Source organism: Tursiops truncatus, chromosome 21 (assembly GCF_011762595.2).
Source record: "Tursiops truncatus isolate mTurTru1 chromosome 21, mTurTru1.mat.Y, whole genome shotgun sequence".
NCBI classification, from domain to species: Eukaryota; Metazoa; Chordata; class Mammalia; order Artiodactyla; family Delphinidae; genus Tursiops; species Tursiops truncatus.
In genome coordinates, this window is record NC_047054.1 from 17,658,124 (window position 1) to 17,682,798 (window position 24,675).

The 24,675-nt window shown below is 39.6% G+C and overlaps 1 protein-coding gene across 6 annotated transcripts in view; it reads right to left on the minus strand.

The window, feature by feature from the left end:
• Nucleotides 1-11,581, minus strand: part of MICU3 (mitochondrial calcium uptake family member 3) — an 87,704-nt gene extending 76,123 nt beyond the window's left edge. For 5 of the 6 annotated variants that reach the window (XR_012329021.1, XR_012329022.1, XM_073798720.1 and 2 more), the window contains exon 1: nucleotides 11,185-11,581. Coding sequence is in view for 4 of the 6 variants with exons in the window: in XM_073798720.1 (XP_073654821.1) it covers nucleotides 11,185-11,571 (387 nt within the window). In the remaining 2 variants the exon portion in view is untranslated. Of the gene's footprint in view, nucleotides 1-11,143 lie in introns of all 6 variants that reach the window. The other variant, XM_073798722.1, reaches the window with a different exon arrangement.
• Between the last annotated feature and the right edge of the window lie 13,094 nt (nucleotides 11,582-24,675).

Sequence of the window (24,675 nt, forward strand, 5' to 3'; positions counted from 1 at the left end):
TTCATTCCAGAACACCAGCCACAGAGCAACCCATCTGCCCTTTTTCTCTACTCACTTATATAGGCCTTAAAAATGTTCTTGTAGGTCATCCCCATTAAGTTGGCAATTTACTCTCTGGAAGAACTTGAATATTTGGAGATTTAACCATGTCCCCTCTCTTTTGGATCATTTATAAACAACCAAACAAAAAACATTAAATAAGATCAGTGTCAGTCTCCTTGACCTACCTATACCCCAGTGGGGGGGCTTCCTGCTTGCTAGTCCCAACTTGAGATTCCCCACCCGCCAACTAGCCTTGGCCTGCTGCATCCCAGCTTGGGGGGCGGGGGGCGGGGGGCGGGGGCGGTGTCTCCTGCAGGCCAGTTCCGGTCCATGGTTCCCTGTCTGCAGCATTGGTCCAATGGCACCCCAGCAGGAGGCTTCCAGGTTGCCAGTCCCAGCTTCTGGTTCTCTATCTGCCAGCCTCAGCCCAGCAACTTGGAAAAGCTCTAGAGGTGAACACACCTCTTCCAATGAGGCCTGAATCCCAACCTAGGGAGGCCACTGCCTTCCAACTTTGTTCCTTCCTTGGGTACTCTCCCTCAGCCCTAGGGTATTCCTTTTAATTTTGATTCCTTCTTAGTAGCTAATCCCTTGTAAATAGTTAATAATTCTTTATATTAAACCTTAACTGCTTCTGTTTCTGACTGGCCCCTGACTGATACAGGAGAGCCTGAAGATGAGTGTCATGGGGCTGCCTCAGGAACAAGCAGAAGAGAGGCACGCTGGAGCCAGAGCCAGAAGCCTCCTCTGCCTGCAGTGTCCCTGTCATAATCTCCTGGCAAAGAAGTGTTTGCAATTTCCAGCAGCAGCATCACAAGCAGGGCAAGGAAAGGTAGATCTGGAGCTGAGGCGATAATCTGACAAGTGGCACAGTAACTCTGCTGCTATGCATACACAAAGCCCCTATTTAGCCACACACACACACACACACACACACACACAAAGCTAACACCTACAAGAACTTCCGATGTGCCTGGCCATTTTAACCCCCCTTAATAATCCTATAATGTAGGTACTATTACTATCCCTACTTTACAAATGAGGAAAATGAAGCATGTAAAATTATTTAGTTTTGGCAAGGTTCCTCAGTGAAAGAGCGGAGATTCAAATCTAGGTATTCTGACTCTGCAGACCACACTCTTAACCATAACTCTGCTAACAACTGTTTCTATTGCTAAGATCACTAAGTTTGAAAAAATGAAGAGAAACTCTATTGAAAGCCAATGTTCTTCAACACTGCTATTAAAAAAGACAGCATACTTAGTAAGTTTTAAATCTCTGAAAAAGACTAGAAACAAATATTTCCAAATGGTAACAATTAATTCTGAAAAGAGAGTACAATAGAAGCACTAACAAAAGGTATAAAATTTTTAAAGTAATGAATCAATTTTTCACTTGTAGAAATTAATATTGAAAAGGATAAACAAGTTTTAAAAACCATGGAATATTACTGAGTTTCGGCAGTTTATTCCCATCACAAACTAATCACTCAGTTTGCTGACTCTCTTTCATAGAACTTAATATACTTTGTACTTTGGATTATGAGCTTACCCTCTTGGAGACCTTCTCTGTAGGATGTCCATGTGGCCAGTGTTCAGGGCATTTCCCTCCAAAGAAGTTTTGCGTTTCTTTCTGCCAGCTACAACAGCTTTTTCTCGGCATGGGTAATAGAAGTTCTAACTCTAAACCCATTTGAGGGAGTGTGGGACCATTTTTATACATTCTCAGGAGAGTCCTTTTTTTTTTTTTTTTTTTTTTTGCGGTACGCGGGCCTCTCACTGTTGTGGCCTCTCCCGTTGCGGAGCACAGGCTCCAGATGCGCAGGCTCAGCAGCCATGGCTCACGGGCCCAGCCGCTCCGCGGCATGTGGGATCTTCCCGGACCGGGGCATGAACCCGTGTCCCCTGCATAGGCAGGTGGACTCTTAATCACTGCACCACCAGGGAAGCCCAGGAGAGTCCTTTTTTCCACTTAGAGCCCATACAGACATTGTCAGGCCTCCCTGTCATCAACTTGTACTGGCAGGACCAGGGATGGTTTTCTTCTAGTCCGTTCTGTTGATGAGGGCTCTGGCTTTAGGGAGGTGGTGCCTCAGTTCCAACTTCCCAAGGTCTTGTCCCCACATAGGCATTAAAATCCACATCCCTAGAATTCCATGAATAATGACTCATTGCTCCCCACTTAAGCCACAGGTCACACTGTTCTAGTTATTAGTTTCCTCTTTATTCCTGCAGCAGGCAATTTCCTTTAATTTCTTAAAAGCATGGCATGGCATGTAAAAAGATGTTTCAAATATTTTTAGGACAGATTATGCAGCATGCTGTATGGATAAAACCAGAAGTCTAAACCATTTATTTTATTAAATGAGCATCCCATAATTTATCTACGAGCATTTTCATTTCACTTAAAAGCCATTCTCCCAACAGAATATACTTCACAACTAACAAAGACCGACATATACCTATTGCTCATTCTCTCGTTTTTCCTTAGAAAGAGAACTCTGATGTTTAGCTAGGCCCAATAGCACACAGAATAAGGTCACATTCTTCAAGCTTTGTTGCAACTAGATAGGGCCGTTTGACTAAGTTTGGGCCAGTAAATGTAAATAAAAGTGTTTTTTGAGACTTCCTGAAAAGCCAGCTTAAAGGTTGCTGACTCAGCTATACAGGGCACAGGTGAGTAAAGGCAAAGTCATCATTTTGACTTATTTCTCCTGACCCCAAGCCAACTGCTCCTCATTGCACTTTGCTTTTACTTATTTCAGCCTGTGTTATTTCCATAATCACTTTCATCCCTGAGTTTAAAGCTGCTGTAGAGGGCAATCATAAGCAGCAATGGGCAGAGATCACTGTAGAGGGAGGACATGAGGGAAAGGCAAGGGAGGAAGATCTGTATTTTCCCACGCAGAAGCTAAACACTGTGTGAAGATCAAATTGCTTTGGACTAGGATGTGGTGCTGTGAGTGAATCAGTAGTCACACCACAGCGTCTCCACCACTTTTTCTAAGTTAGGTAACTGACCCATCTGTTCCCCAGTACCTTGTTTTTCCAAAGGAATTAAACTTCCCAGGGAGCCACTGTACTCGCCTACAATTAAGAAAGCACAGCAGCAGACACTGGAATTATATAGTACATTTAAGAATGCCACTTTCTCTGTAAGATTCTAAGAGAATCGGAGGAAAGTCCTGAATGAAACATATCACCAAAATATAGAAAAGACATGTTTCTAGAACTTCTCTATCAGCCTTTAATCAAACAATACACGCCTACAACCCAACTTCTGCCCTTATAAACCTGACACTTTGATAATCCCACTCTGGTTCACTTTTCCATATCCTCCCAGTTTTCACTATTCTACTGAAGATCAATGTTCAACCTCATCTATGGCTTTAGCCATGTTCCAAATTCTGTTAGATGAGGGGTGTGGGTAGAAGACCAAAGACACCAAGTGCTATTCTCCTATAATTTGCCAGCAAATGGCAGGAATCTTGAGAAGTTTGCCTCCTTGCCTACAGTTTTATAAAAAATTTTAAATAACTACTATAGTGATTCAGGATAAGTTTTAGATTTAATTATTTGGTGATGTATAGGTGTAATATTTTTGATAATTAAATACTTAGTTCACAATAGCACTTTTGTACTTTTGAGTAATAAAATTTAGAATATTAGATCAAAGTATGAAATACAGACTTTTAACGTTGCTCCCCAAATAGGATGTCTTGACTTCGATTAAGTCTGTGTTATAAAAGACTTGAATCAACACTCCTACCTGACCTTTTACGGTGATCAGGTAATCACCGGGGCTAGCAGATCAGAGGAGAGCATGACAGGCATATGTGATAGCACAGCTGCACAGTACTAGACCAAAGGGTTACGAAGACTGTATTCTTTACTAGGAGGACATAAAATCCTGATGTGACACATTTATTTGGATAGCAAGCAGTCTGGAGGAAGCCACATGACAACAAAGATCGAATGCAGAAAGGAGGTAAAGTTCGAGTCACACTGATCTCCTATCACCACAAACCTTAGTCCAAAAGCTTTCTATTACTGTCCTTAGGACTCCATCATTGAGCTTGATGACAGTAATGTCTCAAAAGCTTTCTTAATCTCCTGGGGACAAGAGTGAATGTGCTTGTATGTATATGGAGAATTACAAACCACATTCCACCTTAGATCAGTAAGAATAAAGTTAAAGTGGTGGGAAGAAGTTTAGATGATCCTATCTGAATAGAACCAATTTCAACAGGTTGGAGCTAGCTTAAATTGGACCTAACCTGTAAGAGCCCTTCTGACCCGATGTGAGGCTGGTTAGGAAGTGTTCACTCTGAATTGCTGCAAGCAATTTGAACAATCCATTATATTCCTTCCAGGGAAATGGAAAATCCAAATCTCTCACCTAGTCGATACTTAGAGTGTCAACTGGATAGATATCATCCTTATCAGAAAGCAGGAAAAAAAAATGGAATTATTTGAAATTCCTTTATATATACTTTCTGTATTCTAAATTCCAGAGATGGAGTTGAGTATTAAAATTGTTAAAAGGCAAACTAGTGAATGGGAAAAAAAAACCCCAAAAAGTAGATGGAGTCTACTTTTCCAATTTGGAAAAATAATTCTGTAATGAGCAAACACTATGCCAGTCAATTAAATGGTACAGCACTAAAGTTCCATATTTTGCTTAGCTTATATAATCTAGTAATACATCAAAGGATAAAGGAGTAAAGGGTTACTTAAAGAGGAAGGTGAAGAAAACAATATGTCTAGAAAATCCTACTTAGTATACAAATGACTAGGTGTTTTCTTTAATGCTACATAATGCCATAAATAAAACTTGTTCAATTTTTTAAAACACATTTTTCTCCAGCATGGGTGTGTTTACACTACACAGAATAAAGTTGCTCAAATTCTCAGTGTTTGGCACATACTTACAGGAAATCAGAATTAGTATTAGTGAGAATTAGTACTGTCCAGTTTAAACTTGCCCATCAAGTTTAAAGAAAAAGAATAAAATTTGGAGTGTACTATAAGTTAGGTGCATTTCCTATGTAAGTTAAACATTACATCATGGGTAAAAAAGTACTAGTTAAATGATATTACTAGCATTTATACATCTCAAAAAAAGAGATAACATAAACAAGAATTAGAACAGCAAAAGTTGTGACCAGGTAAAAATATTCATTGAAAAACTTCTACATTTCATAAGCAAGTTAAAATCTCATTTTATCATTTAAAAACTCACACTTAAACTTGCAAATACTAAACATGAGCAAATTAAAAGGTTTCATGGTTTTCTATGTTTTTTTAAGTGGCTATGTCGATCCTCTACTCTCCCCCAAATCTCTGTCACGGTGACTCCACAAATTTCTACCATCTTGCTCCCAGAAGATGACATCATCTTCTGTTGCATAGAGAAAATAAAAGCCATCAGGCATGAACTCCTTCGACTGCTTCCCACTAAACATGTATGCTCTCTGCCTCCTCCCAGCCCTTGCTCCTGTCACACCGGAAATGGCATGTCCTATTATACAAGATTAAACTCTTCCCTGTGCTTTAACTTTCAGCTCCCATCTCCACCTTGGTCCTTGGCAAGTCAATTATCCTCTATTTCCTGTGGGTTTAGTGTTCCTCTTCTTTCCATCAGCAATTAAATTATATTCAAGGGTCTTTCATTAAGAAAAAAATCAATTCCACAATAGTAGTCCTTTGAGCTACTGCCCTCTTTTTCTCTTCATGGCCAAGTTCATGAAAGAGTTGTCAACACTTGCTTCACCTTGCCCACCTCAGCTTTTCTTTACCTTTACTCTCACCTTAGCCAACTATAATGTGCTTTTCACCTTCAAGATCTCACCAAGATCACCCATGACCTCCTTGTTGCTAAAACCGTTGAACACTTCCCATTACTCGTCTTAGCTGACCTCCTCTCGTAGCGTTCACTCTAACTGAATAACTCGTATTTGAAGTGCAGTCTTTTGTTGGCTTCCACAACTCTCCTGGCTTTCTTTATTCTGTCTGGATCTCAGCTTTTTGCAGAGTTCCATTTCTCTGTCAGTCTTTTAAAACGCTGATGCTCACCAGGGCTCTCTCCTTAAGTGCTTTTCTCTTGTTCTACATATTCTGAACAACATCATCCATTCTTACGACTTTTAACACCTGATGATTCCCAAATCTGTATGTATAGTATAGATCTCTCTCCTGAGCTTCTGACCTGTGTATCCAGCTGGAAACTTCCCTTCAGCTGTCCAAAGATACCTTGATCCACTGTGCAAGTTAAAAACTCATCATCCATGTCCACTACCCCTAACCTGTTTGTTTGTTTGTTTGTTCCTGAAGACCTGGTCTCAGTGAATTACTGCACAACCCACTCAAGACAAAAACCTGAATATCATCCTAGACTCTTCCATCTCCCTCATCCCTAAAATCCAATCAACTACCAATCCCGTTGATCCTACCTCCAGAATCTCTCTCCAGTCCAGCAACTTCCAAGTGCTTCACTGCCATTTTCCTAGTAAAGCCATAACTATCTCTTGTCTAAAGAAATATTATTGTTAAAAACTGCTTGACGTGGGAATTCCCTGGTGGTTCAGCGGTTAGGACTCCGTGCTCTCACTGCCGAGGGCCTGGGTTCAATCCCTGGTCAGGGAACTAAGATCCCACAAGCCACATGGCGTGGCAAAAAACAAAACAAAACAAAACAAACTGCTTGACATGTATTTTTTAAATTAAAGAATATGGAGAACCATACTCTCTAACATTCTCACCTAAGAGGCAACAACATCTTACCTGGCTACCCTGTGACAAATAAATCTACCAGATTCTACCAGGAAACCAAAAGAGGGGATCACCTAATTTAGCTTCCTATACAACAAGGTTATTCTACACAGAATTAACCTGTCTCCAATTTCACAACTGTGTGACTCCCCTCATAAGACTCTTCTACATTTACACATCTGGCAAATTCTTCAATATTCTGGGAAAGAATGAGCATTACCTCAAGTCTCAAAACGTGCTGCCTTAAAAAGAGGTTAGAAAAGGTATACAGTGAAAGAAACAATGCATAATTATTGGCAATTATTATAGAAATATACAAAAGAGATAAAAAGTATTGCTCTCTTTTTCACTTGAGAGTAAAACTAAACTGATTAAAGTCTTAAGATGATCAAACCATAGAATAGATCATGCATTACATATAATAGGTAAAATACTGGATTAAAGTATGTTAATCAATCTAGTAGCTTTAAAAATTTTTGAACCTGAACCAGAAAGGCAGTTCTAGAACCCAAATTTTTTCTCTAATAACAATAATGCTTTAAGGTTAAAACTGTAGGGTTCTTAACAGAATCTTGTCAACATCTCTCTATAACATTAATAAAGTTCAAGGCCACATTTACTGAAAAAATTTTGGCAAGCCAAACTTGCACAATTAAAATAAATACAATGTCACATGATTTGGTCTCCTGAAGCATGGAATTTTGACCTTGACTGATGTCTTCCCATTTCTAATGCTATAAATAACTACTTTAGCTGAACAAAATATGAAACTGTTAACTCTCACAGAATGTGGTTGTGCCTTTTCAATGTGTTATGTCCCATGTAAATATTTAGCATGGGCTTATTCATTTGACAAGTATTTATTATGTGCCTACCAGGGCTAGGCTCCATAGCAGGCAATGAAGACATAAATGTGATCAAGACAAACACAATGCCACTGCTTAAAAGACTAAGAAGAGAAGACAATGAACAAATAATTGCAAAAAGTCACCATCTGGGGCTACAGGATAAGCAGGGGTATTTTAACAAATCTATAGAGTCAGGGAAGGCCTTCTGGAGGAAGTTCAGAGGCAATGCCTTTAAAACAAAAATCTTCAAGGCTACGGTAACAGAACTGCATGTCTGTAGGTTACTGCTGTTCATTCCCATCAGTTATATTATTCTCACAACACGTACAGGTTAATTTATATGCTAGGTTTATGTTCAGTATAAAATGCAGCTTAAAAGAGGCTTTATAAATCAAAGGTTCTTAGCTATAGTTTGAAACATCAAAAGGAATCACTGCTACCACTTCAGGGAAATCAAATAAGCATAATAAATGAGGAGGCAACACAGGTTTAAAATATTTCTGACAAATGGCAGATTGACCTCATGAGTTTCTTTGAACCCCTTCCTCCCCTAACCACATTAAAATCCCAGTAAATGAATCTTTCAAAAGGTGTAAACATACGAGAACTAAAAAAGAAAAAAGGAGAGGAGACTAAAACACTCAAGAGAACTCATCAAATTTTTATAAAATTGAAGAGCTGGAGGAGTGATAATTGACCTAGGGGAGCAGACACACTACCTGGGTACTGTGGAGGAGGAGACCAAGTGGAAGTTAGCTGATTTTCAGCACAGACCTCAAAAAAGATAAGACCCAGGGAACACAGTTACTGTGGAGGGAGAGTAAGTGGTGGGGATGAAAAGAGAGGGTTAGAGAACAATACGTAAGTCCATCACTGGACACTCCCCCAGCATATATGCTCTCACACATATGTGCACTTGTGCCTGAACCCAGAAGATTACTGTTCCTCCCACCTCACCTATTCTTTGAAGAAGTGCAATGACACCAGAGAAAAAGACTTATAAAATACTGACATTTGGATGCCACTCTAATGAAAAGCCCAAATGAAAAATCATGCCCATGTACGAAGAGCTTCTGAGTGGCTCTCAAATACAGATAGGTAACAACCACAGATAAGTGAGGAACACCTCCAAAATGAAAGTGAGAGCTTAGAAAATCAAACAGGAATTTAGAAACAAAAACAAAAACCTGGAAGAAACCACACAATACATGGGGTAGAAGACAATTTTTAAAAACCCTATAATTAATACCCTTATAATAAAAAGAGAAATTTAGCAGCCATAAAACAAAATACAATGAACACATGAACATCAGAGAACACAAAAATAGTTCTTTGAATTAAAAAATTAGGATAGCTGAAACAAAATATTTAATAGGAAGACTGGAAGATAAAGTCAAGGATATCTCTCATAAAAACAAACAAAAAGATTAAAAAGTTAGAACTTAAGAAAGATTAAAATTTGAATTAAATTAGGATCTGTCAGGAGGTGTAACTTCGGACTAATAGAGATTCCAAAAAAAGAAAATAGAGAAGAAACTGTCCAAGAAATAATACAAGAAAAGTATAGAGAACTTTCAGACGTGAATCTCCATATTGAAAGGACCCTCAAGTATAAGGCACAATAAATGAAAAAATGCCCACACCAAAGCTCCTTATTGTGAAGTTTTCAAACGCCAGGGATAAAAAGAAGATTATAAAAGTTTTCAGGGGGGGAAAAGGTAAAATACAAAAATGAATAATGATCAGGATGTACTACTGGAGACTTGGCAAGGGTAAGACATGATTTCAGTATTATTTGACTTTTAAAACAATGTACAGCAATGTTTATAAACACCAAGCAATAATAATGTAAGTAAATAAATAATAGACAATAAATAGGTAAACAAATGAATAAAATAAAACCAATTTACTGAATGCTCACTACCTGCTAGGGGTGCCATTCAAACTCCTTTAAATATATTAACTCATTTAACCTTCATAAAGCTATGAGGAAGACACTATTAACCTCATTTACAGATGAGGAAACAGGCATTGAGAGATTAAGTAATGATACATCTAGGAAGTGGTAGAGCCAGAGTCCTAGCTTTCTGAGCATGGTCTTTCAAAAACTGCATGATACTGTCCCTCAACTTTAAAAGTAAAATTAACTTTAAAAAAGAAGAAAAGAAAATACCATTTGAACGTTCACTACCATCCTAATCTGTTCCCAGATAACTATGGTTGATTAAAAGTTCTGACTTGGTCAATCAGGACACAAGCTTAATGTGTGTGTGTGTGTGTGTGTGTGTGTGTGTGTGTGTGTGTGTGTGTGTGTGTGTGTGTGTGTGTGTGTGTGTGTGTGTGTGTGTGTGTGGGGTTGGGGGATGAAGGTTGAGGGTATTTGCTAGTATTTTAAGTATTCATTGTATAAAAATGCTTTATGCTATGTATGTGTGATTTGCTGCTAGAAGGTCGATAAAATAGATTCCCTGCCCTAAATAGAACAAAAATCTCCAAAAGAACTGATGCACTTACATCAGATCACCACTGCGTATTTGGGCAAGGAATAAAGGGTATATAAATCTCATTAAAGTTAGAAACAGAATAGCTACCTCTTTTCCAAAGTACTGTCATCTAAGCCCCTCACACTCTTCTTGTCTTGCAAGAAAAATTTCCCTAGATGATTTCCTAGTCATACATGACTATTAAATATACTGATAAGACAAAAACTTCATGCCCCTTCACTCACTCTTGCCTTACACTCACCTTTACCTTATATTATCAACTACATAATGAGACTTGAACATTGTCATCTGAAATTCCTCTGCAGGAGTTAGCTTCATTCAGTTCCCTACTTTCCATCGTCTCACTGTCCCTACTTAATATCTGGCTTTAGTGGGGGGAAAAATTAGAGAAATATACCCTTTTTGAATAATTTTTTTTTCTTTTCCAATCTGGTGACATCTTCATTCTTTCTGACCTATGATAAGGAGGCTATACAGTTTTGGCATTTCCTTTCTTGGGACTAATAAACTTCCATACAATAATGTCGAGGCTTCTGGGACCTCAGACCCTCCTTCAGTGCGCTCCTACTGCACTGGACCTCCTCCATCATTTGCTGTTGCATGGCCCTGCCTGGGTGTCCTTTCTCTCACATATGCGGCCCTCCACTTTCTGCCTGTCATGCCTTTGACTTCTTCTGCGTCGCTTTTTGGTTTTATTTTGTCGTGGCTTTGGGTTTTGGTAGATAGGTGATGACTGCAGCAACCTTTAAGATCCTGACGTGATGCATCATGCACGTCTTCCCAACACCTGGGTGAACAGACCCGGGGCTGCCTGGCCTATTAGATTTCGGTCTCGCTCACAGGACGTCCCGATCTGTAGCCGCAGAGTCACACTGCGACAACCCCCAACGTCCGGTCTCACGCGCGCCCTGCACGGCTGTCACACCGTCCCTCCCAACGCTCAGGTGTAGTACCTGGCGGTCCTAACCCCGAGAGTCACCTGCGGGCCGGCCGGGCGCGCGCAGGTGCTCACGCACATACCGTCTCCTTGGCAGCGGCGACCGGGATGGGAAGCAGCCCCCGGCCGCGGGGCGGTTCCTCCGGCTCTGCGGCCGCGCTCTTGGAGGCGAGCCAGGGGGCCGGCGCCCGCGCGGAGTCGGCCCTGGGGTCCCCATACAGCTGGTAGCACACCAGGCCGACCAGACCCCCGCCGGCCGCGGCCGCTATGCTCAGCTCCCCCCAGCGCCGCCGCCGCCTCCAAGCCGCCTCAGCCACAGCCCCCTCCTCCTCCTCCCGACAGAAGGGCCGGCCGGGAGAGCCCGGAGCTATGCCCGCAGACCGCCCGCACGGCCCAGGGAAGGGATGGGGAGGCGAGGGCGGAGGCGGAAGCCGAGGCGGCGGCCGCAGAAGCCTCCGCAACGCAGCCATCGCGGGAGCTGCCCGCACCGGAGCTAGGAGGAGGCGGACGAGGCAGTGGAGCGGCACCCGAAACCTCGCGAGAAGTTGGTTCGCTGAGGTTCGCTGCTGTCCGAGAGCGACCCCTACGATTGCGCGGCCTGGGGTCCCCTCCGGGCGGCCTTCACCTGGGGAACCGGGGGTCTCTGGCTGGGGAGAGCCTGGGGAGGAGGGGGCGCAACCGGCTGCTCCTCGGCCCCGCGTTCCCAGCCCAACCCCGCGGTCATAAATAACTGCGCCTTCCCCGGACGACACCTGACTGCGCGAGAACCCAACACCGCAGGCGACAGCCAGGTCGGCGGAGCTGAACCGAGCCCTCGGGGGCGGGGGTGTTGGGCACCCCTCCGCTAACGTGACCCTTCGCCTCTGCTTTTCTGGGTGGGTCTCGAATCATCGGTAATGCCCCTCTAAGGAAGTCACATCCCCTAACGGTATCCTGATCTTCTGATACGAGGTCGGGAATAATTTGGAACGGTATCTTCAGGTGTACAACAAAAATGAGATATAAAAATTTGGCTCGAGTCATAAAAATAGCAAATTAAGTAAAAGGGTTTTTTTTGACTACATGACAGCTTCTGGTCTTTTGATGGGGGAAGGCTAATGCTGTTTTTTAGTTACCATGAATATGTTTAAAAAACATTACCATACCAGTGGCGTGACTTAATTCAATAAAACAGAACTGTCTTACTTTTGGGGGGAAGTTGTTGATATAAATAATCGGTACGTGTATTGTGCCATTTTTTATTTTTGTTATTCCTATACTTGTTTGTGTGCTACACTTTATGAGAAAGTGTTTATGACATTCTTATCAGTTTCCTGCCCCTGAACCCAGTTTTGGTAACTTAGTTACCTAGCTTTGGTCTTTATATTCTGGAATGTTTCCAGGAGCCCTTAAAATAGTCTGGGTCTAGGGATGTGCACAAGTAAATTTATTAGTCTCAAATGGGCTGTGGTCACAAGGGGATTAGATTCTGGCAAGTCTTATGAAAACTGAGGGCTTTCAGAGGCAAACAAAATGAGATTTTCTGGCCCAGGTCCTGCTATTGCCACTCCTCACTAACCCCTTGCCTATAAGTAATCTATCAGATACACCTCAGTTACATCTTGTTTTAATATAGGCTAATGGAATTTTCCTGTCTTAAAACCACTAAAAGTGATAAACAGAAAAAGCCTCTATAACATGAACAAAATGTGTCTATTTTAAGATGCCATCTCTGTATTTCTTTTACTTTCAGCCTGTTGGTTTTATATAACCAGTACCTCAAGGAAGACTCAGTGGTGGCTCTTTGTTTTATCACCAAGATTCCTTCAATTTCTGTCTTCTCTGAATTCTGGAAAATTCCCACAGAAGCATTTATTCTCTGGATCTACAACACAGTTCTTCTTCTGGCACTGTTTACTTCAAGCTGAATACAATTTCCGGATTTTCTCATAAATTTCCGACATGGCCTAATAGCAGAATTCTTGGACAGACTGATGAATTTTTATTAGCTACATGTTAAAAGCCAAGTAGCTTAAAAAGAATTAGGGAGGTAATACAATAAGGTATTACAATTAAGGAAAATGACAGAAATTATCCATCTAAGATGATTTCACATATCTATCTGTATAATTTCTCTCCAGTTTAAAAAAAAATTTAATGTAGCTCCTGCAAGCCATTTCTTTGGCTAGAAACCAACTTCTGCCATGAGAGGTGCTGGGTTTAGGTTCGCCAAGTACTCAGAAAGCTTTGGATAAAAGGTCTCTCTACATGCAGAAGTTATTCTAACTTTCCTCAGTACCTCTCTTCTAAAAGCTAAATTTCCTTAAGAATAGTTATTATTTTCATCTCACTTCTGATGCTCTGTAACTATAGCTACATGAAAATAACTCGATTCCTTTATTACCTGTACATTTTGAGTTTAATTTTCAAAGGGAAAAATTATTTTTAAAAAAAACGTGATATTAAGAATTTGGAAAAATTTTTGAAATTACAGGTAATAATGTTAGATCAATATAGATTTAGCCTAATTTCTTTCATCTTTTATTTCAATTCTACTATTAATAATATCCAAAAAATGTCCCTAATATACAGTGAGAGCCTACACCTTCAAAAAAAATTTGACTTATGTTCACTATGGTCTAAGTAAAAAGAAATGCTCTAAAGCATTTAAAAATATTTACAACGGTAGGAATTAAGCCAGACAGTTTTTCAGGAAAGCATAACTATCAGTGGAGTGATCAAGTAGAAGGCAAATCTGGACTCTTGATTTTGCTACATCTTAACTGCATAACCTATAATGCTTTGGAGGCCACAGTTTCCTACAAAATAATGGAATTGAATAGGTGATCACCTTCTGAACCCATGATCCTAATTAACCAAAATGCTCCAAGCATATTAGTAAAGCGAATATAGATACTTCCTTCATAGCATTTTTCACATGTCATTTTCCTTCTCAAAACACATAATTGTCCTACAATTGCTTTATTCTTTCCAATTAAAATTCCACCCCATGACCTAATTATTTTAACCTTTTAATACTTTTAAAATTGCAAATAAATGAGTGACTTTTAAATTTTGAAAATGTGAAATTTAAGTGTAATATGTGTCATGCCTAGGCACAAATGTCCTGTTTAACAAAACTTCTATTAAAAAAAATCCTGCTTATCTAGTTGTACTCACTCTGAGCACCAGAATCTTGACTAGTTGGAAGAGGAGAAATTATCTCTGAGGACCTACATCAGGGCACATGAACCTCCCCACCCGCAGGTCTACTCAATTCTGACAGAGGGAGGCTACCGGCCAAAGAGTAAGGCTGCAGCAAGCCACTTCTCTCTTGGGAAAGTTGTTCCTATCTTCAGTGCTGTTTTCCTTGGGGGACAATTGGCAAAATCAAAAGAGAGAGTGATGGGAAAGCTGTGTTCTGTGGGGTTGCAGCCTTTTCTTGGTCTTTTGTCTTCAGAGTGCCAGCCACTAGGAGTCTGGAACTTTATTCCCTAGCATCCAGAGCCATGGACACCAATTCATCGAAGGCGCTGAGAAAACAGATCGTTTTCTATTTTGACTAGCTCCCACTCCCAGCGACAAGTTGACAATGGTTTGCACTCTGCCCTCTTCCCTTAGTCAAAGCAAATTCTTCTAAGCTTCATGAAGCCAGATCATCTATTTGGCTCAAGTGCTGGCACATAGTAGGACTTCAACAAATGCTTATTAAATGAAGAAGGGAATTTATTATTGTAATGAGGGGGAGGGGGAGAGGCAAGATGGGAATGTGAATCGGGAGACAAGGAAATAAAGTAGCTCATCTGATGCTAAAGAAGTTCATAAAGTAAGCAACACATCCTAAAAGGCAATTAATGCAAAGGGAAGGGCAAAATGAGCAGGCAAGATGTTGGCAAGAAAAAGTTGCTGTCACGGACAAGGGCTGATTCAGAAACAAATTTTGTGATTTGAAGCCATCCTCTTACATAGTAATAAGAGGCATAATCCTGCTACATTTAGAGCCTTAAAACAATACACTTCCATCTGGTTCTTTTTGTGCTCTGACAAATTCCAGCATGCTCCATGGACAAAGGTCAGTGATTTGACCTTGATACCTTCCATTCATTCTTACATATCTCACTGGTGACACCACCAAGCTGCCAGTTGTACACATTTAACTATCTAACTTCAAGACCAGTGATAACCTCGCTCTGACCATTACATCTGTCCAATCTGATTTCTATAATTTCTGATTTTATATAATTTCCAGGGTCTTTGCTGACAGTGTCTCACTGTTCAATTCTTGTTATTGCCTTTACCCTCCATTTGGTAGCCAGGACCTCTTTTCCTATGTATTTGGGAAACAAGGAACAGCAAAGCCGCCTGCCTGAAACATGTGAGCCCTTTCTCAATTGTCATATTCTGTTTTCATGCCTGATAGCGATTAAAGTTTCCATGCCCATCAGAAGCCATCTTCTGGGGAAGAATAGCCTCAGAGTAATAATATATTGATCATCTATTATGCAAGCATGATATTTGGGTTACAAAACAATATCATCTTTATAAAACTGTTGGCAATCACTACTAGAGTTTAGCATATGCATGCCCTATGACCCATCAATTTCAATCCTAGGTGAAATACTCAACAGAAATGTATACTTATGTACACCAAAAGACATATAGAGAAATATTTTTAACTGGCCAGAAACTAGAACGTATTCATAAGTTCATCAATAGTGCCCTGGATTTTTTTTTAATTGTGTTATATCTACACAATTGAATGCTATATAGCAATGAAAATTACTGAAATGCAACTACATGCAATCATGTGGATCAAAGAAGGCAGACACAAAAGAATTGTATTATTCTATTTATAATGTTCAAAAACTATATATATATATATATATATACATGTGGTGTCAAAAATCATAATAGTGGTTTCTTTGGGTTGAGGGTAGTGACTAGAAGTGGGAAAAGGGGGTTCTAGAGTTCTGTTCATGTTCTGTTTCTTGATATGGGTGCTGGTTAAACAAGTGTATTCACTCTGGAAATTCCTAGAGCTATCCATTTACAATTTGTATATTTTTTTAATGCATGTCATACTTCAATTAAAAGTTTATATAAAATAAAAAATAGATTTTCTTCCTAATGTTCTTATATGATGTGTTATTTACTGTAGTGTTATAACTTGCTCAGTTCTGAACTATGTGACTTAAAAGGAATGTATAGAGCTTGTAAAGAGCTAAGAGCAAAAATTGATTGAAGAGTTGGAAACTAACAGAAAAGGTAGATAATGTTGATATAGCCTAAAGAGATTTAATGAGGGAGCATCTTAAAAGTCTTCTAGTACCTGAAAATCCTTAAGAAGCTGCTCATTAGCTATTTTCCTTATTTAGTAAGGAAAGACCAAAAGGAACTTGGTATTTTAAGCAGCAACCTAGTGTTTCATCTTCTTTGACTTGTAGCACTTTCTCCTGTGAAATGTCCATATGGACAGACCCAGTAGGTATTTGGTGGTAAGACCTAGTGCAACCAGTATATACCCTTGTCTCTGGCTCTAACCCCAGACTGTCAGGTGTTGGATGGGAAATTGCTTTAAGGGAAGATAATCAAACAGAAGGGCAGCCTTCAGAACAGATGGAAAGCTCAGCACCAAGAGGGAACCATTAGAGAAATCAAGCATAGCATAAGGTAAGTCCATGTACATATGTGCAGAAACTTAGTGGGATGGCAAACCAGTCTCATTTCTTGCCAACTCCAACTGATTGGCATGTGTTACCCAGAACACTGCGCTGAGCAGAATTTTCAGACAAGGTCCAGAATTCCCAGTAAACAACAGCAGAGTGTCTCTAGTTGAAAACAGGAGGGGATCCAGATCCTGTCCACTTAAAGCCTCTCTTTAAACACCCACAGCCAGGCCTGAAGCATCTCTGTAGAATCTTAGGGCTTAAAAATCATGAAAATGTACACATCTTTAATTTTTTCTGATGAGGAAAAGAATTTAAAACTTTTCTCTGGGTTACACAATCAGGGCTTTAGCCTCGATATTCTGCCCTATATCTACGTGTTTCTATATTGCAATCAGAAGCTAAGAATTTAAAAGGTTTTTTTAAAGATATATATATATATTTTAAATGAATTTATTTATTTATTTTTGGCTGTGTTGGGACTTTGTTTCTGCGTGAGGGCTTTCTCTAGTTGCGGTGAGCAGGGGCCACTCTTCAACGCGGTGCGCGGGCCTCTCACTGTCGCGGCCTTCTCTTGTTGCGGAGCACAGGCTCCAGACGCGCAGGCTCAGTAGCTGTGGTGCGCGGGCTTAGTTGCTCCGCGGCATGTGGGATTTTCCCAGACCAGGGCTCGAACCCGTGTCCCCTGCATTGTCAGGCAGACCCTCAACCACTGTGCCACCAGGGAAGCCCAAAACAGTTTTTCTTAGAACACATTAATTTGCAAGGAGTAGAATAGAAATTGCATTAGCTCAAATAAAAGAGTTATTTTATGGATAAAAGCCATATCAAATCCGGGAACAGTGGTACTATGAGATCTAAGAAAGTATGGTAACCAGGTTAGCTCTAGAGACCCACATAGTAAGAGTTCAAGGACATTTATTCTAACATACTGGTGTGAACATGACTTGGCTGCTAATCCCATCAGTGTCTATGAGTCTTAGGTCAGAACCTAAAGATAAAGTATTGGCTTGGTCTAGCCTACAGATGTTTTCTATCTTTGTTCGTTTCTTACTCTAAGGCCAATCAGCTGTGCCTGGGATGAAAGGGGTGGAGTCATATGGGAACAGTTTCTAGGAAATACGAAGAATAGCTTCTCTTAGAAGGCTCGGTGGTCAGGCACCGGCGGTGTGCTGGTAAATGTTTAACAGCTGGTTCTAGGGTAGAAGACAGGGGAGTCCTGATTTGTAGCGTTTACAGATTTCCATGGTGTATATACTCCCACCACAGCTGATGTCAAGCTACCAACATGACATTACTGACTGCAGAGTTGTGAAAAGATTCACAGTAGCACATCATTATATAAAATTTGCACGATACACATACAAAAGAGGTGACAGGAATAGTAAAAAACTTGGGGCAGTGATGAGTTTTTGGTACTTATTACCTTTGATTTTAATATAATTTATCTAATTGTAAATTTATATAACTTAATTTTTAAAATGTCTCTTACAACTTGGCTCACTAAATGCCTGAAAATTTAACAATCAGCTCTACTGAGCTTGAGCAAGGAGGCTGCACCACACGACTACTTAAAGATTACCATATTCCTTAGAGAGTTTGGGAGCTCTTGAAGACCACTGTTTGATTCCAGAAGGAAACAGAATAAGAAGGACATAAAACTAAGCCAAAAAAGATCAGGATCTGCCTTTAGCCACAAATGGCAAAATGAATTTACCCATCCTTTAGTCAAGAAGAGGGTTAACAACCTTCCCTCTCTTCTTGGGGTCGTTAATTATTTTCAATCAACCTGCATGCAGATGTTACTATGGAATTTTTTTATTCTTTTTTTTCTAACTTTCTATTTTATATTGGAGTATAGTTGATTAAAAATGTTGTGATAGTTTCAGGTGTACAGCAAAGTGATTCAGTTATACATATACATGTATCTATTCTTTTTCAAATTATTTTCCCATTTAGGTTGTTATATATTGTTGAGCAGAGTTCCCTGTGCTATACAGTTGGTCCTTGTTGATTATCCATTTTAAATACAGCAGTGTGTACATGTGAATCCCAAACTCCCTAACTATCCCTTCCCCCCCAACCTTCTCCCTTTATTTTTATTCTTTCCAATTAATTATATTTGTTTTTCCAAAGACTTGGAGTTAAGGAATCATCTCAGGTCTAGATGGGTGCAACTGACTAACCAGGACCAGGCGGAGACTATTCTAGAGCTGAGCCTGAAGCTACCTAGTTGAAAAGTGTTGCATCAAAAACTGCCACCCAATAGGGACCAGCTTCATTTGATATTGCCAGGTGATTAGGTCTTGCTTTATGCTAATATTAATTTTTAGGTTTGATTAAAATGTTATTTCAAATTTAAAATATAACAATATAATACATCTAAACAATACTTGAATTTATTACATTTAAAATTCAGGGGTTTTGTTCACAGGAAAATGTTCATTTTAAGCCAAAGTAATAATAAAGTGGTTTTGGTTACTATGCAATATCTTTTTATGTTACAATGAATCGGTTTGCCTCAAACACTAGAGACTGATCTAAAAGCAAAAAGTCTGAAAATAGGGGTGTTCATAAATTTCTTGGCAACTGAAGCATATCAAAACTCTTGTGCTTTGAAAATGTTTGCCATTTTTTCAGGATCATGTCAAATCTTATGTTCAGGAACCTGTAAACCTCAGACCACCACATCAAGGGAAGTAAAGTGAACCTTTCACTTGATGACAAGACTTTATAGAATACCACTAAACGAGTTTCTCTAACATCGTCATGCAGGTGCCAGGGGCTCCTTGAACAAATTATTCAAGAATAAGGAGGTCTGTTCCTTCAATCCTTCCAGTGTTATACAAGGAAATCATGTTTGATTAGAATTTTATTGTGTGCAGCATTTGTTTCAGGGCATATGCTTTGATCAAAATCTATGTAATGGAGGCTTGTGTTCTATGATATCCAGAATTAATCATTGTACTCTTGGCTATGGTTAAATATAATAATTACATTGACTTACTTATTAAACACCTATGTGCCTGTGAAGAGTTCATCCCTAAAATGAATTTTAAATAAAGAGGAACATCAAACAGTGATGAAACCCATATATGAAACTCAAGGTCATTATCCAAACTACCTGCTTTCTCAGACTGATAATGAATCAAATAAAGGAGGAAGAGCTAAAAGTTGAACTAACAGAGTAATTCATCATCTTAAGTCTCTTAAAAGTGGAAACAAATGAGAAATGGATTTCAGGACATGGGATAAATGTTCCTTTTTTTAAAATTTCCATTCTGTAGATTAAAATTAAATTTCCTTCTAATCTTTCTCTGATAATTATGTATGACTGCTATAACATCCAACTGGAAGAGGCCACCAGGCAGTTAGAGATGTGAAACCAGAGAGAGGTCTTAAAGGTGGTAATACCACTCTGCAGCTTTGTACTGAAATTTAGTTGAATTTTAAATGTGATATTAGTAAAAAATAAGATACTTTGAAAGACAGTTTATGTATACTATAAATGGATTATGTTAGAGTCAAAAATTATAAATTATGTAGCATTTACATAATAATGGGAGCTTGCAGATACATCTAGAGAAATATTGTGCTGTGTTTGAGAACTTCAGAAGTTGGAACCTCATGTACATAAAATATCTTTATCTACATATTTGTTTTGCTAAAATATCAGTATTTGAGTCTCATAATTAGAACCATCCTTCTTTAAATCTCTAGCTTTAAGGGATGAGGAATTTAAGTAATTTGAAGAAATAGGTTTGTGAAAATCAGTCTATAAAGCAAAGTTACTGAATTCTATTTTCCAATTAAATTTTGACTTGATATTTGAATAGAGAATCATAAAAATGTTAGGTTGAATGAAGCCATGGAGATAATCTAATCCAAGACCTGTATTTTAGGGGAGGAAACTTACCAGGAGGATGTCCTAGTCTGAATTCTGTCTGCTTCCCCTCCCTAACAGGACTCTGCTTAGATACAAATTTTCCTAAATGTTTCTCCTGTTCCAAGGATGGTTTAATCTACCCTGCTACCTGCTTTCGACAAAATACCTCGAACTTCCCCATCTTAGCACCACCATTATCACGTTCTCCTCTACTTGTTTGTATCAGCCAATTAGACAGTAAGTGGCAGAAAGATGGAGATGTGTTTTGCCATTTAACAAACACAGACGGTACTTGTTATATAGTAAGAACTTATGTATTTTTTGAATGAAAGGCAAATATTTGTTTTTCTAAAATTACCTAGAATTCATGCAAATTTAACATGAATAGAAATTCTTTGGGATACTAAAGATATGAATTAAATTGTTCAAAATTCAGAAACCCAAGTCAAGAAACTACTAGGTTAAAATGATTGGCCTGAAAAATACATTTCAATTGTAACAGCTCATTAGAGATACTTATAATTTATTATATTGATAACTTTGAGGCACTCACAGTGGGTCTGCGTTTACTGAAGTCAATCATAAAAGACTGCTGTCTGAACCTTTCACCTCTTATTTTAAAAAATCTACATAAAGGTTATTTACTGTTGCAATTGTGTCTTTTTTGTTGTATAATCTGGTACATGCAGTTTTGTTTTGTTTTGTTTTGTTTTTGCGGTACACGGGCCTCTTACTGTGTGGCCTCTCCCATTGCGGAGCACAGGCTCCGGACGCGCAGGCTCAGCGGCCATGGCTCACGGGCCCAGCCACTCCGCGGCATGTGGGATCTTCCCGGACCGGGGCACGAACCCGTGTCCCCTGAATCGGCAGGCGGACTCTCAACCACTGCGCCACCAGGGAAGCCCTGGTACTTGCAGTTTTATGGGCGATGCAATTCTCAAAGAAGAACTGTTCTTTCTATTGTTTTTGTGTGACAGCAGTCTACTCCGAATCCAGTTCCTTGCTGTGTCATCCGCTTGACTCAGCTCCTTGTCCTTGAACTCATTGCCCAATTTCATTGCCAGCTAGAAGCTTATAGCCTTGTTCGCAGGAAGAGCTTCAGTCAAATATATTCAGCGTCAGCACTTCCGTGGTGTCCTGACAGCCCCACAGTATCTACTAAGCTGCATTTTATTCCCCATCAAGATTACTCACATTTTCACAACTTTCCCTGGATTTTTTTTCTTTGCCAAGGACCTCCTCATAATGGTGCTGTTTTTCTGTTTTCATTTTTGGAGGTGAGACTCACATGAGGAATTTACCAACAGCATGACTAGAAGTTGGAGAAGTGAAATCTGGCACAATTCCTTCCTCTCTATCAAGGTCCCTTTTGGCCTTATCGAGGGTCTGGCAGCAAATGCGCCTACATTGTCCCCTAGTGGCTGACCCCGTGAGAGACCCACAGCCCCTGTACCCCTGTGGCCGACTGCCCTTTCTCTCAGAGGTTGGCTTTTATGCCCAGGGGTGATTTTTCAAGATGAAAGATATTTGTACTAGTGTGCATGTGTTTACTAATAGTCAAATTAGGGAATTCCTTGGCGGTCCAATGGTTAGGACTCTGCTTCCACTGCAGGGGGCACGGGTTCAATCCCTGGTGGGGGAAATAAGATCCTGCATGCTGCACAGCGAGGCCAAAAAAACAAAATCAAAAACAAAAACAAAAAAACAGGTCAAATTAAATTTTACATATTTGAATAAACATTCTATGACTTCTAACCATTCTTAGGGGAAACGAAAAGATGAATTGAAACATCAAAGCAAGTACTTCAGGTTTCTGAAAAAGTTTTACAGTGTCTATCAATCAACCAACAGATATTTATCAAGTATAAAAAGTATGCCAGGGCTTCCCTGGTGGCGCAGTGGTTGGGAGTCCGCCTGCCGATGCAGGGGACACGGGTTCGTGCCCCGGTCTGGGAAGATCCCACATGCCGCGGAGGGGCTGGGCCCGTGACCCATGGCCGCTGAGCCTGCGCGTCCGGAGCCTGTGCTCCGCAACGGGAGAGGCCGCAACAGTGAGAGGCCCGCATACCGCAAAAAAAAAAAAAAAAAAAAAAAGTATGCCAGGCACTGTTGTAGGCACTTGTTATACACTCATGAACGAAACAGACAAAGATCCCTGCCGGCATGGAGCATAACGTTCTAGTATGAGGACAGCACTAATGATCGTATTTCTCCTCAGGATAACATTCAAGCCAGGCTATTTGTAAACTTGATGTATTTCAATAACTGTACTATTATGAACTGTGTTCTTAACATCCAATCATGTAGCTGGTGTCTGTCTTATCTCTCTAACCTGCCTTCAGGGCAAGCTGCAGACGACCGCAACATGTCACTCACATAGCTGGTAGCAGTTCCAGTCACACCTCGCCATACAAATGCGTTAGTCTGCTCCGTATACTATTTTCTCACTCCAGGGTGACTGTTATGGAGAGATAGGTATGTCTTCCTAAACTGTGTGCCAAAGTGTAAGCAGTGCCTTACCAGTCTTCCCTCTGGTCCGGGGGTGAAGATGCATCCCTCTCCCTTCAGCACCACTTGGCGAAACGCCTCCTGAGCAGGTGTTGCCTGGGGCTCCGGTTCGCATCAACAGGCCTAGTTATCTCAGGCCTCTAATTACGGGAGAAAAATGGGTAAAGAAGGCTTTAGTTACTCTTATCACATTACGGTGCTTAAAAGACACGAAATTTCAAGGTAATTTAATAAATTACTTTTTCATTGTCTAACTTTTAAAGGAAATATAATTCATCCATATTATTGATGTTGTGAAAGATTAAACACTTGTATCACCATTCTTGTAATGGTGTGTTTTATTTCTAACTAATTCTAAGGATAGACAATGAACAAATTCATTAAGTGTTTAAATCTATTGACTCCCTAAATTTTATAGATTTTTTTTATATTTGGAAGAGTGTCATTAAAAAAAATCAGATGGCAATTCTATGCCCTCCAAAAATGCAATTTATTTTAATATTGATGATTTAATTTTTAGTTATTGTAATAAAATATGCTTTTAGTGTTTGTGTGGCCTTATGTTTCAGTAGGACGAAGCATGTTTAACTTACATACTGTTTCTTCACTTTGAAAATGGAGAAATGAAAAACAAAGAGGTTTGGTGGCATCTGTAGATACATTCATAGTAAGGGGGCAATAAAGCAATGAAAAAAATACCAACCGTAACTTTTTCCAAATCCACTATTCAGTTGCTGATTCTGGGAGTAACCAAATAAAATATTGTGTATGAGCAATGACATCAGTTTGAACCACAGTTTTTTTAAAAGGTATATACTTCAGTTTCTCTAGAGAATCAGCTTTTATTACTATTTGGGTATTGGCAGCATTATTTGGTGGGAACAGCATTGGAAATGGATGTGAAATATTTTAATTAAAATTATGATTTTTCTATCAACTAGGTGACATTTCTCTGAGAGCCATCTTCCTCATTTGTAAAATGAAGATGTTTGGTTGAGGTAACTTGGCAAATTTCTTCCAAGTGATGAAAACTATGAAGTACTTTCACATTATAATTTTATGATACATTCGGATGATGGTAGAAGACCTTATGAAAGACAAATAAATGATGTATAGTCAGCCTGATGCTGTGGCTACTTCCAAAAGAACTTGTTTTAGAAGCATATTTCTTTCAGACCCATCTCTAAGTACTGTTAATTAAAACTTTCATTGCAGGAAGCATTTTTCTGTGCTCCAAATAAGGCCACTATTAGATTCAATGACGTGTAAATCCCATAAGTCATCTTTCTTTTCTTGCAACTTAGAGCAGAACATGGAATTTTAAGTTGCCCCAAACACAGGGAAAATAGATACTGATTATCGTCATTCAAATAATCACTGAGATGTTGTAGAACTAACGGATTTTCATATGCATTTATCCATATAATTCCTATAATATCAATAGTTCTGCAAGTTACATACAACATTCTTTAACCCAATTTCATAGAGGAAAAACTGAGTTCCAGGGAGGTAATGTAATGTTCCCAGGGTCTCAT